The 14,754-nt window shown below is 40.7% G+C and overlaps 1 protein-coding gene across 1 annotated transcript; it reads right to left on the bottom strand.

The window, feature by feature from the left end:
- Positions 1–215: 215 nt before the first annotated feature.
- On the bottom strand, positions 216–14,637 carry flr (fleer). Its single transcript, XM_034593435.1, has 20 exons — positions 14,449–14,637; positions 13,899–13,964; positions 12,735–12,944; positions 12,083–12,139; positions 11,682–11,817; positions 10,835–10,939; positions 10,581–10,709; positions 9,442–9,491; positions 8,781–8,933; positions 7,584–7,649; positions 7,029–7,082; positions 6,710–6,775; positions 6,391–6,467; positions 5,729–5,936; positions 3,778–3,849; positions 3,437–3,540; positions 2,473–2,551; positions 1,744–1,873; positions 629–781; positions 216–582 (listed from the first exon to the last, which is right to left on the bottom strand). Exons 1-19 carry the CDS (start codon positions 14,494–14,496, stop codon positions 645–647), a joined length of 1,947 nt encoding a protein of 648 aa, XP_034449326.1. The 5' UTR covers positions 14,497–14,637; the 3' UTR covers positions 216–582; positions 629–644.
- Positions 14,638–14,754: the final 117 nt, after the last annotated feature.

The raw sequence follows: 14,754 nt of genomic DNA, 5'->3' as shown, positions 1-14,754 counted from the left end.
TTTACAGACAAAATGGTGATTCTGACTTTTCTGTAACAATTCTTAAGAAAAATAAACAGTCAGTTAACAATATTAAAAGGCTAAATGGAACATCCCTGTTTATTATATCTACTACAACTGCGAATAAACACATTCATTATTTCACAGGAAAAAAATACAGGGCACTGATTATTCTTTCAAACATAACAATCTTTATTGTCCTTAAATAATGTTTCTGTTATTAATAATAATGTTATGTATAGTATATAAAACACGCTCACCAAAGAGGATATACGCATGAATCATGAATGTATGAAGGTGAACTTTAAACAAAGTGTTTATGTATTTCATGTTTAGTAGAATAAACACCGCTAATAAAAGAAGCTCATGATACTCTGCACAGCGAGTATTACTGACTATTACTGTAAGAGCTGAGATCACTGAACCAGACCTCCTAACGTCTGATCTCTTAACTCTTCGGCTTCAACTCACCCTCTCACTTCATTGTAGAAGCTTCCCTGAGGTGTGTAGTGTTGATTGTCTCTGGCTTCAGGTTAATTAGCCTTTGAGTCGACCTTATTGACAAAATACCATCTCTGGCTGCAGTCAGTCATGTTTCTTGGATCATCAAACCTCAGACATTACACTGACACCGTGTGATGATGTCACTTGTTCCAGCCAATAACATCATAGAACAGCGTCTTGAGCAGTCGAGCCTCATAGGTGACGGTGTTCTTGCCGATGTGAATGTGAATCTCCTCCAGAGGCTGCTCGATGATAGCCGGCACTTCCTTCCCGTAGACTAGAGACGGGAAAAACAAACAAAAAGCGAGAATTATCAGTTCAAACTGAACATGACCAAATGTCTAAAGACTCGCTACTGCTTCCTAGATGCTGCAGTGTTCATAAAACCCACGTTATGAATGTGCTGGACGGATTGATCCATACAAGCTTAGTGGTAGTGGTAGAGGATGATCATAGGATCATTAAAATCTAAAGGGTTTCACTTCCGAGGGTTCATGAATGGGCCAAATAATCTGCGTTGTGATCATAGACTATGTCTATGTCCTCCTGTTGTTCAGAAATGAAGCTAAATATAGCGTATACAGCACCACCCTCTTGCATTGATGACGTTATCTGGAGCTCTAGTCTGAGTGTGATAAGGACTACCTAAAATGACAGAAACCATCTTTGAGATGAAAATGATGTGATCCATATCCCATCTGCTAACATGGAGGAGGCAGGGTTTATGACCTATACTGCAGCCAGCCACCAGGGGGCAATTGAGACACTTTGGCCTCACTTTTGGGGAACAGTCAAATCGTTCCTCTTTAATTACAGTCTCTGATTTAAAGTGTCTAGATATCATATTATCCCTTTTTAGTCTTATATATTATATTAACAATTTCACTTCTGTCTCTTCAGTTAAGTTCACTATAAACAGTTACACCCATAAGGGGTTCAAAACCAAATCAGATAATCATGAGATGCATCATCTGTCCATTCACACACAAGATGTAGAAACACAAGTGAGGTCTCTGAGATTGACATTTGTTTCACACAATATACAAAGTTATTCAGGAGTTTTGTTTCAAATGGACTCGATCTTTTGTAAAGAAATGTAGCCTGTCGTTTCTGTGTTTGTGTGTGTGTGCACTCGCACGTGTGTGTGTGTGTGTGTGTGTGTGTGTGTGTGTGTGTGTGTGTGTGTGTGTGTGTGTGTGTGTGTGTGTGTGTGTGTGTGTGTGTGTGCATGCTGCTCACCCTCACAGTGCTCCAGGAATTGAATACACTCCTCTACCACAGCGTCCCTCAGCATGACCATGTGTTTGGACATGTTCTCCAGCAGAGAGAGGAAACAACGCTTGGCATAGAACCATGTGTCCGTCCCCAGCTACACACAAACAAACATAAATTATTATTATAAATTATAAATTATGATAAAACAACTCTTCAACTCATCAAACGCTCTTTGTCTTTCTAAGCCTCAAAGTTGTAAAACGTGCATTTGAAAGAACCCGAATTCAGACACAATGGCCAGGTTGCGAAAAGTTGGCGTGACTGCTTGTCTCGCCAGGCTTCACATTCCAGCGCTCCTCTCTGCTCTCACTGTGACTGTGACTCTGTGGTGGCGCTTATTGTGAGGAGGAGAGGGAGACACGCAGGATGACGGCTTGTGTTCTCAGCTGCACCTTCAGTGGACTCAGCTGCAGCCACAGTCTGCTGTTGAGACTGGACCAGATCAAAGGAGCCTCTGAACCTCAGAGGAGAACGCAGCAAGAGAGGTCCTGCAGATGGTAACTGACACCGAGTAATATTTGTCTTTCAATTGTGACTCTGAAGTGATTCCTTAAAGTTGTATTTAATATCTATGCATAAATCAGCCTGTGAAACATACAGCACCACTGCCTTTGAAAAATAAAACCCAAACAACTTTACTTAAAGAATATGCAATGAACCGACCTGAAATTTACAACTCATAAAATGGCTGACCTTCTTATTGTAGGGCTCCAGGCTCTTGATAACACGAGAGATGCCAAAGTCGTAGTTTCCCTTGGCACAGTACAGCGTCCTGAAAGAGAAACGCAATTTCAGTATGAAACTGCGACACAGTCCAAAAACCTCTTTTTAATAATCATCTACCTCCAACAGGTTTCAGAATGAAGTGGATTTAAATTGAATCTGTTACCCACAGTATAAAAATAACTTGGATTATTAGGCTTTGAGATTAACTTTTGACCTCGGAAACCTCAGTCTGTCAGGATTTGGTGGGCAGGTGGTCCCAAGTGCTGCAGCGAGGTGGATTCAATCAAAAAAGCAGCAGAATTTATTGAAAATAAGTAAAATAAACTAAGGGGCAGGAAAAGCAGGAAACAAACGGGTGAAACTCAAACTGTAAAAGGGAAAACAAGGCAGGATCAGGAATTTGACTAAGACAGAACTGAGGAGTTAACTTAAAGGTTCAATGTGTAGAACCAAGTGGTGAGAAAGTGAAGGTCTGAATGTCCCTGGAGTCCTTGTACTCTATCGTTTGCAGATTCATTATTGCTGCCTAGGCCACATTGTGGATCGTGATGGCAGCTGATCGTGGAATATGATTTCAACTAGATTGCTTAGATATACAATATGCCTACTCACATATACTTTTATTATTGGAAATACCTCTATCTTTACAATATTGTCATTACTGCTCCATTCATCCTTGTCAGACATTTTGTTTTGTACAAACATTTTTGATTCACTTCTCCATTTATGTTACACACTGTCATCCATGTTGTGAATATTGTTATTTTGTTGATGTGCCCTGTTACACTCGGTATATATTGCACTTGTGTCCGTCCTGGGAGAGGAATCACTCACATGTTGCTCTCTCTGAGGTCTGTCAATTTTTGTATGATAGATTTTCTTTGAAGAACACATAATGATCGATACTTACAGCATGATTAGTGGAACTCACCCAATGACCAGGTTTACGATGCAGAGGTGGAAAACCTTCTTGTCAGGGTCGTCGTAGGAAATCTGCTCCTCCTCTTTCTCAATCTTCCTCATCAACTCCTCAGCCTGTTAAACCAGGACGACATGACGAGGAAACAGGAGAAGCTAATTTATACCGTTCACTTCAACAAAGAATGTTAATTAGTAAAGTAAATACAAGTACCGCAAAATTGTACTTACATACTTATACATCTCTGTGTAAACGTAACCTTTAGAGAGAACGATCTCTTTGTGTGTTACAGTGTTGTATACACACTAACAGGGAAAGAACAGCATTGTTGTGTTAACCTCTTTGTACAGTACCTCTTCATTCTGGCTCGTCATGATGTAGGACACACACAGGTTGGCCAAGACCACAGCGCTCACGTTCAGGATCTACATCAGAGCCCACACACACACACACACACACACACACACACACACACACACACACACACACACACACACACACACACACACACACACACACACACACACACACACACACACACACACACACACACACACACACACACACACACACACACACACACAGACACCAACACTGTTAAACTGTATTCGATAACTTTGGAGCTCACACCACTCATTTTTAGTTTACTTTACTGAACATTTCCTGTCGGCACCAGAACCTTTTAGAAACCTTGGTTAAATCTAGGTTACGTTAAGATTCCTTCAAATGATGACATGAGTTTTTTTTATGTTGTTCAGGAGAGAAAAGAAATAGAAAATGACTGTTGAGATTTCAGAGGATAATCCACACAACTGGTCTAACTTCTCATCAGAGAGGCAACAAGCAATCAAGATTTTGTTTAAATATGAATTTAAGGGAGACATATTCTGGGTTATAAGTTTACATGCTCCAATGTTCAGAAAACACATAACTTTTCACTTTCAGCCTCTGTCTGAAACAATTGGTTGTATCTCCGGTCTTTACCTTTGACCACTGAAATCAAATCAAATCATCTTTGAGTCCAAGTGACAACCAATCAAAATTTGAAGAAATTACCTCAAGGCACTCTTGTTTTGTGAAGCCACCGTGACCTTGCTGTTTGACCTATCACCACCAAATATCGAATCAGTTCATCCATGAGTCTAAGTGAATTGTGCCAGATGTAATGAAATTCCCTATGGGCAGTCTTGATATATCACATTCACAGAAATGTGTGGTCACTGTCAACTTTGACCTCCAGGTACCAAAATCTAATCAGTTCATGTTTGAGTCCAAATCAAGAGGCCCAAAACGTGTTTTGGAAGTTCACTGCGAACTAGACATCTGACCTTTGACCACCAAACTCTAATTAAGTAATTCTTGATTCCAAGTGAATGTTCTTGCCAGATGTAATGAAAGTCCTTTCAGGCATTCCTGATATATCACTATTACAACAACATGAGGTCCCGTGACCTTGATCTTTTTTACCTTCGACCGCCAAAATCTCTTAAATCTTTTAATCTTTGAGTCCAAGTGAATGCTTTTGCCAAATGTGAAAGGATTCCCTCAAGCCGTTCCTGAGATACCGCGTTCACAAGGCAAAAAATGCTCTTAGTGAGGTCACAGTGACCTTGATCTTTGACCACTGAATTCTAATCAGTTCATCCTTGAGTCCAAGTCAATGTTTGAGAATGTTTTAAGGCATTGTTGAGCTATCCCATTCACAAGAATGGGACGGATGGACGGAGAGAAAGATGGAAAAACCTAAAACATAATGCCTCCGGCCACTGGCTGCCGCCGGCATAAAAATACCTGTTTAACCCAATACAGAAAAGAAACACTTTAAAAGATTCATATGTCTCTTTTAGGATGCAAAATGTTATAGTGGACTGTGCTCACGAATATGCCCTCATATACCCTAGAATCATCTCAAGAAGTTTAAATAATTCAGGAGGTGAAGAGAAATGAGGAACAGTAAGAGTCTAGGAGCCAGAGGAGCCGTTGCCAGAAATGTCAGAAGCACCACTGCAAAGAAAAAACAAACAAAAACAAAACAAAACACACAAAACACTGCAAGAGCGGAAAATCATCCAAACAGATGTGAAGACACACAACAGAGCTGTTTGGTCTCTGTTTTTACCGAAGGTTTGCACTTGCAGGGACACTCCTGAATGTTACACTGCTCCACCTGCACAGAGAGTCACACAGTCAACATTTCCGCCCAACCTCTGACTGTCTGTGGTGCCGACAGGTGAACGACTCTTCTAAGCCTCCCAACACACGTTTATTTACTTCTTTGTGATCACGCATCCGGAAAGCACTCACATTATCGTAGTGCTTCTTGACGATGGGCTCATAGAAGCCGATGGCGTCCTTGTACTTGTTCTGCATGAAGAGCACGTGGGCCACGTTCAACTTCCAAGTGTCTTCCTCATTACAAACCTCCACCGACTTGTGGAAAATCTTCTCCACCATCTGGAAGTTCTCCCGGTTCCAGTAGATCTTGGCCTGAGCCATCAGGACCACGATGTACCTGAGATAAGACGCCACCAATCAGACAGGAACGACGGAGCAGGAAAAAAATCAGGTGGACAGTTGCAGTAGAGAACAAAGAAAGATGCAGGGAATGAAAAACAAAAGCTGCCAGGAAAACTTACAGAAGTTAACAGTTTCTATCAATTAGTTTTTCAGTCTTTTCAGTCAGTTACTCAATTCCAACAGGAGATCGTACCCGCTCACCAAAGTAGCATGCAGCAAGAATAGAAGTTAAGTTTAAGGAGTGGGAATGAAAGCAGCTCCATAGTGAACTATCAAACCTATTTTAATCAAGCTGAAAAAGTTGCACAGTGCTGATTTAACAGTGAGAATATGTAAAGAGCATTGGTGTTTCTTTCCATACTTCCATGAACACATTGCTTTTTGTTTAGTGTGTGTCTGTGAGAGTGTTTGTGTGTGAGTGTGTTTGTGTGTGAGTGTATCCCTCTCACTTTTCCTGCATCACTTCGCAGTCGGCCAGAGCTTTCTTCTGCGCTTCATCATCTCGAGCCAGCCGGGCTTCCTGCACCTTAGAGAATTAAAACAAAAACAATATCATGTAACAGTAAAATATGTCTTATGATTGTTGTCAGAAACTGATTAACTGAAAGATAAAGCTGTATTTGCACATGACATATGTTTGATATGTAATACTTGATGAATACCATTGAAACATAAATATAGGTACAGGGCAATACATAACAAATTAAAAAGATATAAAGAAAGTACTACAAATGCACAGAGTGAAAGAGGAGGAAGAAAGTAAACAACCTGCTTGGCCAATTTCCGCAGCTGCTCGGTCAGTTTGGCGTTCATCTCGTCAAACTTCCTAAACGCCTGCGAAAGAAACAGACAAATAATGTAAACAAAAATGTGAAAATGGTGATTTCTGATTTTATTGAATGAATTAAAAATAACACAACTAAGCAATCTCATAAATAAACCCAAGAAAAATACATTTAGATTTGAAAACAAAATGTCTGAATTGAAATCTTAAGTTAAAGCTGCAGTGAGCTGGATTTGATGTAAAAACATCAAAGTATTGAATAACACAGCTTGAATGTAATAGTTGTTAATATCTTTACGTTACCTCCTCTGGTGCTGTCTGGCAGGTCAACAAGGCGTCAAGAAACTCGTACATGTACTAAAAAAGGACAAAAACATGTCACCTTTCATGTGGATTCAGTCACTGGGAAACTGTCATGATTATAAGGGAGAGGAGAATTCGGCAGTGTATATATATATAATTCACCAAAATCCGACCATTCACAAGGAAACTGTTAAAACAAAAATAAACTTTGGCTTTTAAACATTCCAACAGTGCATGTTTTAATAGTATAGTGCAGAGTTGAGTGGAAAATTCTGTGTTCATAGAGATTGTAAAAAAGTAAATAGATCATTATGTGGAGGGCGGTAACACATGTAGGTTTGTTTTCTGGTCTCTCTAATTCTAGCCATGATTGCGTTGTTTCTTCCGGGAACAATAAATAAACCCACTGTTAAATGAGGCAGGAGTAAAGAAACACACAGAAACTGTTGGGGGGGGGGGGGGGGGGGGGGGGGGGGGGGGGGGTTCAGAGGGTTGATAAAGCAAAGAAATGATTAGTGTAGATCAGGACCCAGGGTGATTTTTGTTGAAACCTACCGGGGACAGGAACTTGTAGGTGAGGTGGGCGTTCTCTGCCAGGACGTCAGCCGCCAGGTCAAAGTACTGAGGGACGGAAACAGATTGAATCCAGCAGAGACATTAAAACCCACAGCGCTCTGAGTGTTTTCAGCTCACTCCCCTAAGAATCACACTACAAGTCCAAATCTTGAAAAAAAACATTGGTAATCCCTGTGTGGATGCTCTCTGCGGTACAGAGGGTGCTGTGTGTTTGAAGAAGAAAGCCATGGTACTTTTACTGTCATGAAGACCTGTACTATCATCTTTCAGTATTACAAAGCTGGTATAAAGGTTACTATGTGGATTTGTTGGTTAAGTAGTTGCCAAATACTTTTATTCAGGTAAAGAAAAGTTAAAAACATGAACAACATGTATGTTTAACTGTCTGTGTGCATCATTACGCACAAAAAAAAAAAAAGTCGGAACTAAAATAACAAAAAAAAGGTTCCTCGGACCACGGCCCAGATGAACAGACAAAGATTTTGGCCGACCGGAAGTGGTGGTCTCAGTCCAGATCAATCTGCAGCACGGTTCGTTTCTTTTACAGTGTGAACAACAATTTTGGGATAGCTCGGACTTTCAGACCAATTGCATGAAATTGAGACCAATAGAAGACAAAAAAACAAGCAGAAGCGGCTCACAGGATTGCTTGTAGTCTTCACAACCGATGATACAATGTTTGAACGACAAGGACGTTCATTGGAACTATAGTGTCGTGTAGTGCTCCTGAAGTTGACGATGCTGGTAGTATTACCATAATGATATTGTCATACAAAATTTAAAATTGTAATTAGAGTGTTGCTGCCCTCGTTATGCCACATTTCCTAGCTTCATGTGTAACACCACAGCGCCCACATCCTCTCTAACAACGCCTTTTTTTCTCTCCACTGAGAGTTCAATGTGGAAACTGTTGTTTTTTCTCTATTTTATCATTAAGTCTTAACCCCACTATGTTAAGAGCGTTGAGATAATCTGTTATGATTTAGCACCATAAGAAAAAAACTGAATCGCTTTTAATTAAAGTATGAACAGGGATCTAGGATTGAAGCCAACTCCATATATTAAAGATTCTCCTCGAGGGGCTGAACACAGAGATAAAACAGTCTCAGGGAAGCCACGCATGTTGAGTCAGTGGGTTCAGTGCACCTTCCAGATACAGGGCCATCTGCTGTGTACCTCGTGTTTGCAGTAGAGCAGCAGCAGGTTTCCGAAGGTGACGGGGGGGAAGGAGGGCTGCTGCAGCAGGAAGGCCAACTTCTCAAAACCCTCTGATGGCTTCGTGTCCATGTTCACCAGGGCCTGGTTGTGGAGCGTCACCGGGTCCAGCTCCTGACAAATCACACACAAACACACATAAATAATATGTGATACACTATGTTTCATGCCTCTGTAAAAAAATATTAAATTCTATATATAAACAATACACAATTAGAAAAAGAGGTCATTTAAAAAAAGGAGCAGGTTTAAAATGGATGACTCTAAAACTTTGTAAAAACAGAAACAAACACTCGTATTTCATGTGTGAAAAGAGAGAAATCATTCATTCAATTTATTTGTTGGTACTTCTGTTTCCATCCTGATACTGACAGGACGGATGCATAACTTAATTTCACTAGGGGGCGCTAGTTGTGCACCTTCTCCCAAGTTAAAATGCATAGCCATAACTCTGTGGCAGACTGGACCCACGACCCACGATCATCATGACCTCCATTTAAGTCTTTACACACCTATGTCTCTATTCTAATTATCTGTTAGTTTCTCTTAGCAGATACAGACACACACATGCACGCACACACACACACACACACAGGGGGGGGGGGGGGGGGGGGGGGGTTACCTCTTCGGCTCTGGGGGGCATGTCTGTCAGAGACTCCTGAGCTCTTTTCACTGCACCAATCGACATGAAAACCAAACAGGAGAAAGCAGAACTTTACTGACCAATAGAAGTTAAACAGAATAGAATAGAGATTAACAATGATTATGAAGCAAGTCAACCATCAGCTGTGTGGAGCTTTCTTGCAGACATACAAAAGTTTTGTTTCTGCTTTGTGTGTGTCCTTGTGTTTCCTTGAGTTTTGACAGATGAGTTTCCTTCATCGTGTGACATTTATTGTTTTCCAGTTTGATGATTTGTTGTTTGCTGTGTCTGCTCCATAGTGTTAAAAGATTAAAACGATGGAGACTGATTACAGAGTTTGATGCTGTGATTTTTAAAAATATATATTAACTTACATGCAGGGTTATGGTTGAATAATTACATAACACAGTTGATATGAGGTTAAGCTGAAAATGTAAATTTTTATGATAAAATTGGGTAATAGAGACGCTTTGGCTTTGCTTTTGGGAGCTGTCATAGCGTCCATCATTATTTACAGATGGATCATCCCAATAACCTGGGCTCAGATGGCCTCTGGCACTTTTACCTTCCTGTCTTGTCTCTGTGCAGACATGCTGCTGGTGTTGCAGAGAGGAGAACTCTGCTTTTGAAGGTAATGATTAATGTTGTTGTGAAGCTTGGCAGGGCAACAAAAATTTGAGCTCGTCTCCATGGAGGTAAACACTTTCCTAAAAACAGTTGTAGTAAGTAACATCTATGTGTCATGATGTAGCTCCCTGTGTTTCTATCTTCTTTCCAGATATGTATGACTGGTTATTTAAGTGCAAAGGTGCTTGCTCTATTTTTTAATAGCACAAAAATAAAAAATCAACAGCCAGAGCCGCCTGATCCCACTGGATAAGCTTGTATGAGCAGGATTCTGTTTTCAGGGAAATAAGACCACTTGACTGATCTGTTTCATCCTAACCCCACTGTGTGGCCAGATACTCAACAACATATTCCATATATTGTTATAATTATTATGAATTATTATTAAAAATATCTTCCTGGTTTGAAGCTCGGCCCGTTAAACCTCTTTCTCATCTCTCCCTTCATCTGTCTGTTTTTTAAGTGCCACTGACGTTCGCTGAGGTTCTTACAGTTCTTCAGCTGATATTCGATGGCAGCTTTGAGGTTGAAGGCTTCGATCAGAGCCGTCTGTTGCAGCACCAGGGTGTTGCCCACACTGTGGACATCGATGCCTTCAGTCGTCATCCCGACGCTCAGCTCTGGTGCACAGACAAACCAGGACTGTTATAAGATGATCGAATACTGGGACTGAAACAGACTGATGTGGTTGATCTAAGGTGACACGGATGAGATAATGGCAGCGCCACTGTAAGTGTGTTCCTACCTGGATGTTCCCTCATGCCTCGTTCTATGATCTCTCCTATGTATTTGAGGGCCTGAGCATAGTTCTTCAGGCTGTAGAAACAGAGAGCGATGTTGTAGGACAGCGCTGAGGGAGAGGACAAGAAGACGGACAAAGAAACCTTGTTTAACAATTTCCTAAATATGTGATATAGTAACAGTTTCAATTAAAATCAAATGAAATGAATCTCCTCTACAGTCATTGCACATAGTAAAATGAATTTAAGTAGCAATCCTGTTGGTGTATTTACACAAACAGACAAGAATCAAAAGAGAATACGAAATAGTACAGGAGTAACTTGTGAAAAAAAGACAACTTATTTTGTTTTAAAAAAAACTTTCCTAACAAAACTGAACAAAACTGAAAGGCTCATCTTTGCCATGAAAAGAGGCCTGATGAATGTTGGCCCCTGGTTCTTGTGTCAGATGACACAAGAACGAAGGCTCCTCCAAATGCAGCCGACAAATGTGTCCATCCACCCCCGAGCAACGGAGGCTCCACCAGGTGGATCCTTCCCAAAGAGGAAATGGCAGCACCAAGCCAGGTGAAAACATCCGAAGAATTGAAAGCTCAACCGAACAGCCAACGGTACACATGTTAAAAAAAAAAACTTTTCTTTTTTTTAAATCAACCAAATTACCAAAGCTGGTGATGCAATAAGAACATCAGACCGTATCATTTCGTTCAGCTGCCGCGGTCTACGCAGTCGATGAAGGATGAAGTCTACGTCAGCTGCGTAGACCGATCCCTGAAGGATGCAACCCCTGAATTAAGACACAGATGGTTTGAATAAATGGGTGTGTACCCATGTGTGTCTTTGGAAAACTACCTGGCACGTATCCCACAACTTGCAAAGCAGACATGATCTTCTTGCAGGCATCCTCATACTTTCCATCCTGGTAAAGCAAACAGCCTATATTGTGGATGCAGTCTGGGTCGTCCTGGGGAAGCTGCTCCAACAGGGACTGTGCACACAAGCACACAAACACACACACACACACACACACACACACACACACACACACACACACACACACACACACACACACACACACACACACACACACACACACACACACACACACACACACACACACACACACACACACACAGTTGCATTTAGTTGTGCGATCAGTGTGTGTTTGGCTGCAGGTAGTAATGAACCTGCCTCCATTTCTATTGGTATATATGTATGCATGTATTAACAGATGATGTGTGCGAGCTCGTCACCTTGGAAGCAGAATAATCCTCCTCACAATATTTGATGCACGCTTGAAGCTTGACCATCTGTGCCAGAGAGAGAGGGAGTGGTCAAGATAGAGAGAGCGAGACAGAGTGAGGATAAAGGGATAAACTGAAGGGAAAACAGGGACATGACATGAGCCGAGCGCTGGTTTGACTCTGGGGCAGAAAAATTAAGAAGGAACAACTTTTGACTCTGATTCAAGCTCTCGTCCATAATTAATGTCCAAGACCTCTTCTCACAACAAAGTCTCTGTGGACATTGCATAATATATCTACTCGATTTGATCATATTGACAAAATGTATTGAATTCCGATTAAAGGCTGTGTTATTTTGACTTCCTGATAATAAAAACAGCTTCATAGTTATGCCCATTTTTGCTAGCTTTTTTTCATTTGTTGTACATTTCTGGCCGTGAAAGAATTATGAAAAATGTGAATTTGTTTGCTTTGTTTGCTTTTGAGCAATGATGAAGGAAACACAGTTAAAGATTTAAATAAGTTTGAGTGGTTCTTGTACTGTAAATCTGAAACAGTGATTACACAACTTGGACAAACCACAGACTGGATATATAGATGGTTGACATGTCTCCACTTCCTCAAACTATCCAAGAAAACAAAAAAAGTGTGTGTGTTGTACCTTTGTGTGACTGCTGGTGTTGTCCAGTACGAAGGAAGCCTTATTCGCCTCAGGATAAGCACCAGCTTTGTAGAGGGACTGGGCGTAGTACACTTTGTACTCCTCCACCTCTGGGTGCAGCTGCGTGAGCTGCTCATAGCACTCGGCCGCGTTGATGAATTCCTGGATGTGATAGTAGCAGTAGCCCAGCAGAGACAGAGCTGCCCTGGACTAGAACATAAAGTAAGAGAGAGACACACCAGTGTTCATAAAGTATCGACTATAAACCAGGATGTATGCTGTTGTCAAAGCACTAAAACCTTTCAAAATGAAAAATAAATCAGCACAAAGAAGTGGTTGTTTGAACAAAGAAAGCAATTGATATTCCTTTTTGATGAATTTGACTGCTATTTTCTGGATTATTTGATTCAGCATTTGTCTGAAAATACACTGTTGTAACAAATATCCTGGAGGCTCAACGTGATGTCTTTGTATTATGGTCACAAAATTGGCACTGCAACTATACTGTCATTTATTGATAACTGATTCATCTTGAAGATGCCAGAAAAACTGAAAAAAACACATTAAAGAAGCTGGGACATAAAAAGCGTGATTACAATTCAAGACAATTCTGTGACATTTTAGGCCAGAATTTGCAATGTAACATTTATAAAAGACCTGTGGACATCTTTAAAACATAAATTAACAGCTCAATGCATCTGAGCAGCTCTTTTATTGTTTTCACCCTTGTTCGTTTTTTTGTTTGTATGTATGCAAAATTTCGCAAAAGAACACTTGATGAACTGCCACAAAACAAGGTGGAAGGAACTGGTACGGATCAGGGATGAACCCGTTAAATTTTGGTACAGATCTGGAGAAAGGGCTGGATTCAGGACATCTCATCTCTTGCTATTAAGGGCAGTTTGTGCCATTTTCATTGAATTCCCAGAGAATACCTCATGGATCTTGATATAAAACAAAACAGGCACATTTGGAGGACTGATTTCAATGAGTGTGTGAAATTTGCTACACCTTAATTGAATTAAAGGGAACTGTTGGACCTTGGCCGAGGTATTAGCTCTAATAAGTGCTGCAGTTGTTTTGTGGATGTTTGTCAGTCACAATTTTAATTGTATTGTGTTGTACAGTACATTTTACAAATGAAAAATATTACCTGACACTTACCTTGGTATGTTTTTGAAGCTGGCCGTTCAGGATGTGAATTGCCTCTAAATAATGTCCATCTTTAATCTAAAAGACATAAGAGAATGGGCAGATATGATCAATCATTGAATTCCCCTCAATTATAAACCGTTAGCACTGAAATGTAAACGCTCCTGACATCCGATCACTGTTGATATGCAGTGTAGATGAAGTGATGTGCTAAGCTGGATCAGATCTCATTCACACAACATCGTGTTCACTTGACGTGTAACGGAGTAAAGTCTCATGATTCGATTACGTTTCACATACTTGACAGACAAATGCAGAAAATGACGAATTTACGACAACAGTCTAAATGACTATCAAACTACTTGATGTTTGTTGTGTTATATCAACGCCGAATTTACATGCAGTTCAAACTAAATCCCGGAAAAGTCTTATCTGTTGTGTGTGTGTGTTTCAATAAGCAAGAAGCACTAAAACATCACATATCTGAGCGCAGTTTGGTTTACTGTTAACTTCGTTCAGTACTGAGCTAGGCAGCTAACCTCCGCTCAGACACTATTCTCACCAGTTTGTAGATGGTGGCCGTGTACTCTCCGTCTTTTATAGCTGCCATGGCTCCAAACGAGCGGGTTTAAAGACTACAAACCACTAGAAACCCTCTATATCCCAGCACGTTTAAACTTAGCATCTGGCTAGCTTCTGTTTACTGGACGGACAGAGCGCATAGGGGCTGTAACTTAGCAACAGAGCACACCGGAAACGAAAACTTGACAGACGTTTCTAAGAGCCAATCAATAAGGGGAATGAATCTACGTAGGCCAACCTTTTCTTTTTTTGTCCCCTAAAAACCTTTATTAGACACAATTCTCTC

This window comes from Hippoglossus hippoglossus, chromosome 8 (genome assembly GCF_009819705.1).
Source record: "Hippoglossus hippoglossus isolate fHipHip1 chromosome 8, fHipHip1.pri, whole genome shotgun sequence".
Lineage (NCBI taxonomy): Eukaryota > Metazoa > Chordata > Actinopteri > Pleuronectiformes > Pleuronectidae > Hippoglossus > Hippoglossus hippoglossus.
The sequence above is the reverse complement of the archived record's forward strand: the minus strand, read 5'-3'. Positions and strand labels throughout refer to the sequence as shown.

Excerpts from the sequence above, each read along its gene's own strand:
- flr (XM_034593435.1), bottom strand. The coding sequence starts at position 14,496 with ATGGCAGCTATAAAAGACGGAGAGTACACGGCCACCATCTACAAACTG. Across the intron at positions 8,934-9,441 it reads TGCCCCCCAGAGCCGAAGAG|GAGCTGGACCCGGTGACGCT; the intron begins GTAACCCCCCCC and ends GTGATTTGTCAG. Across the intron at positions 6,776-7,028 it reads GCCAGACAGCACCAGAGGAG|GCGTTTAGGAAGTTTGACGA; the intron begins GTAACGTAAAGA and ends TTTCTTTCGCAG.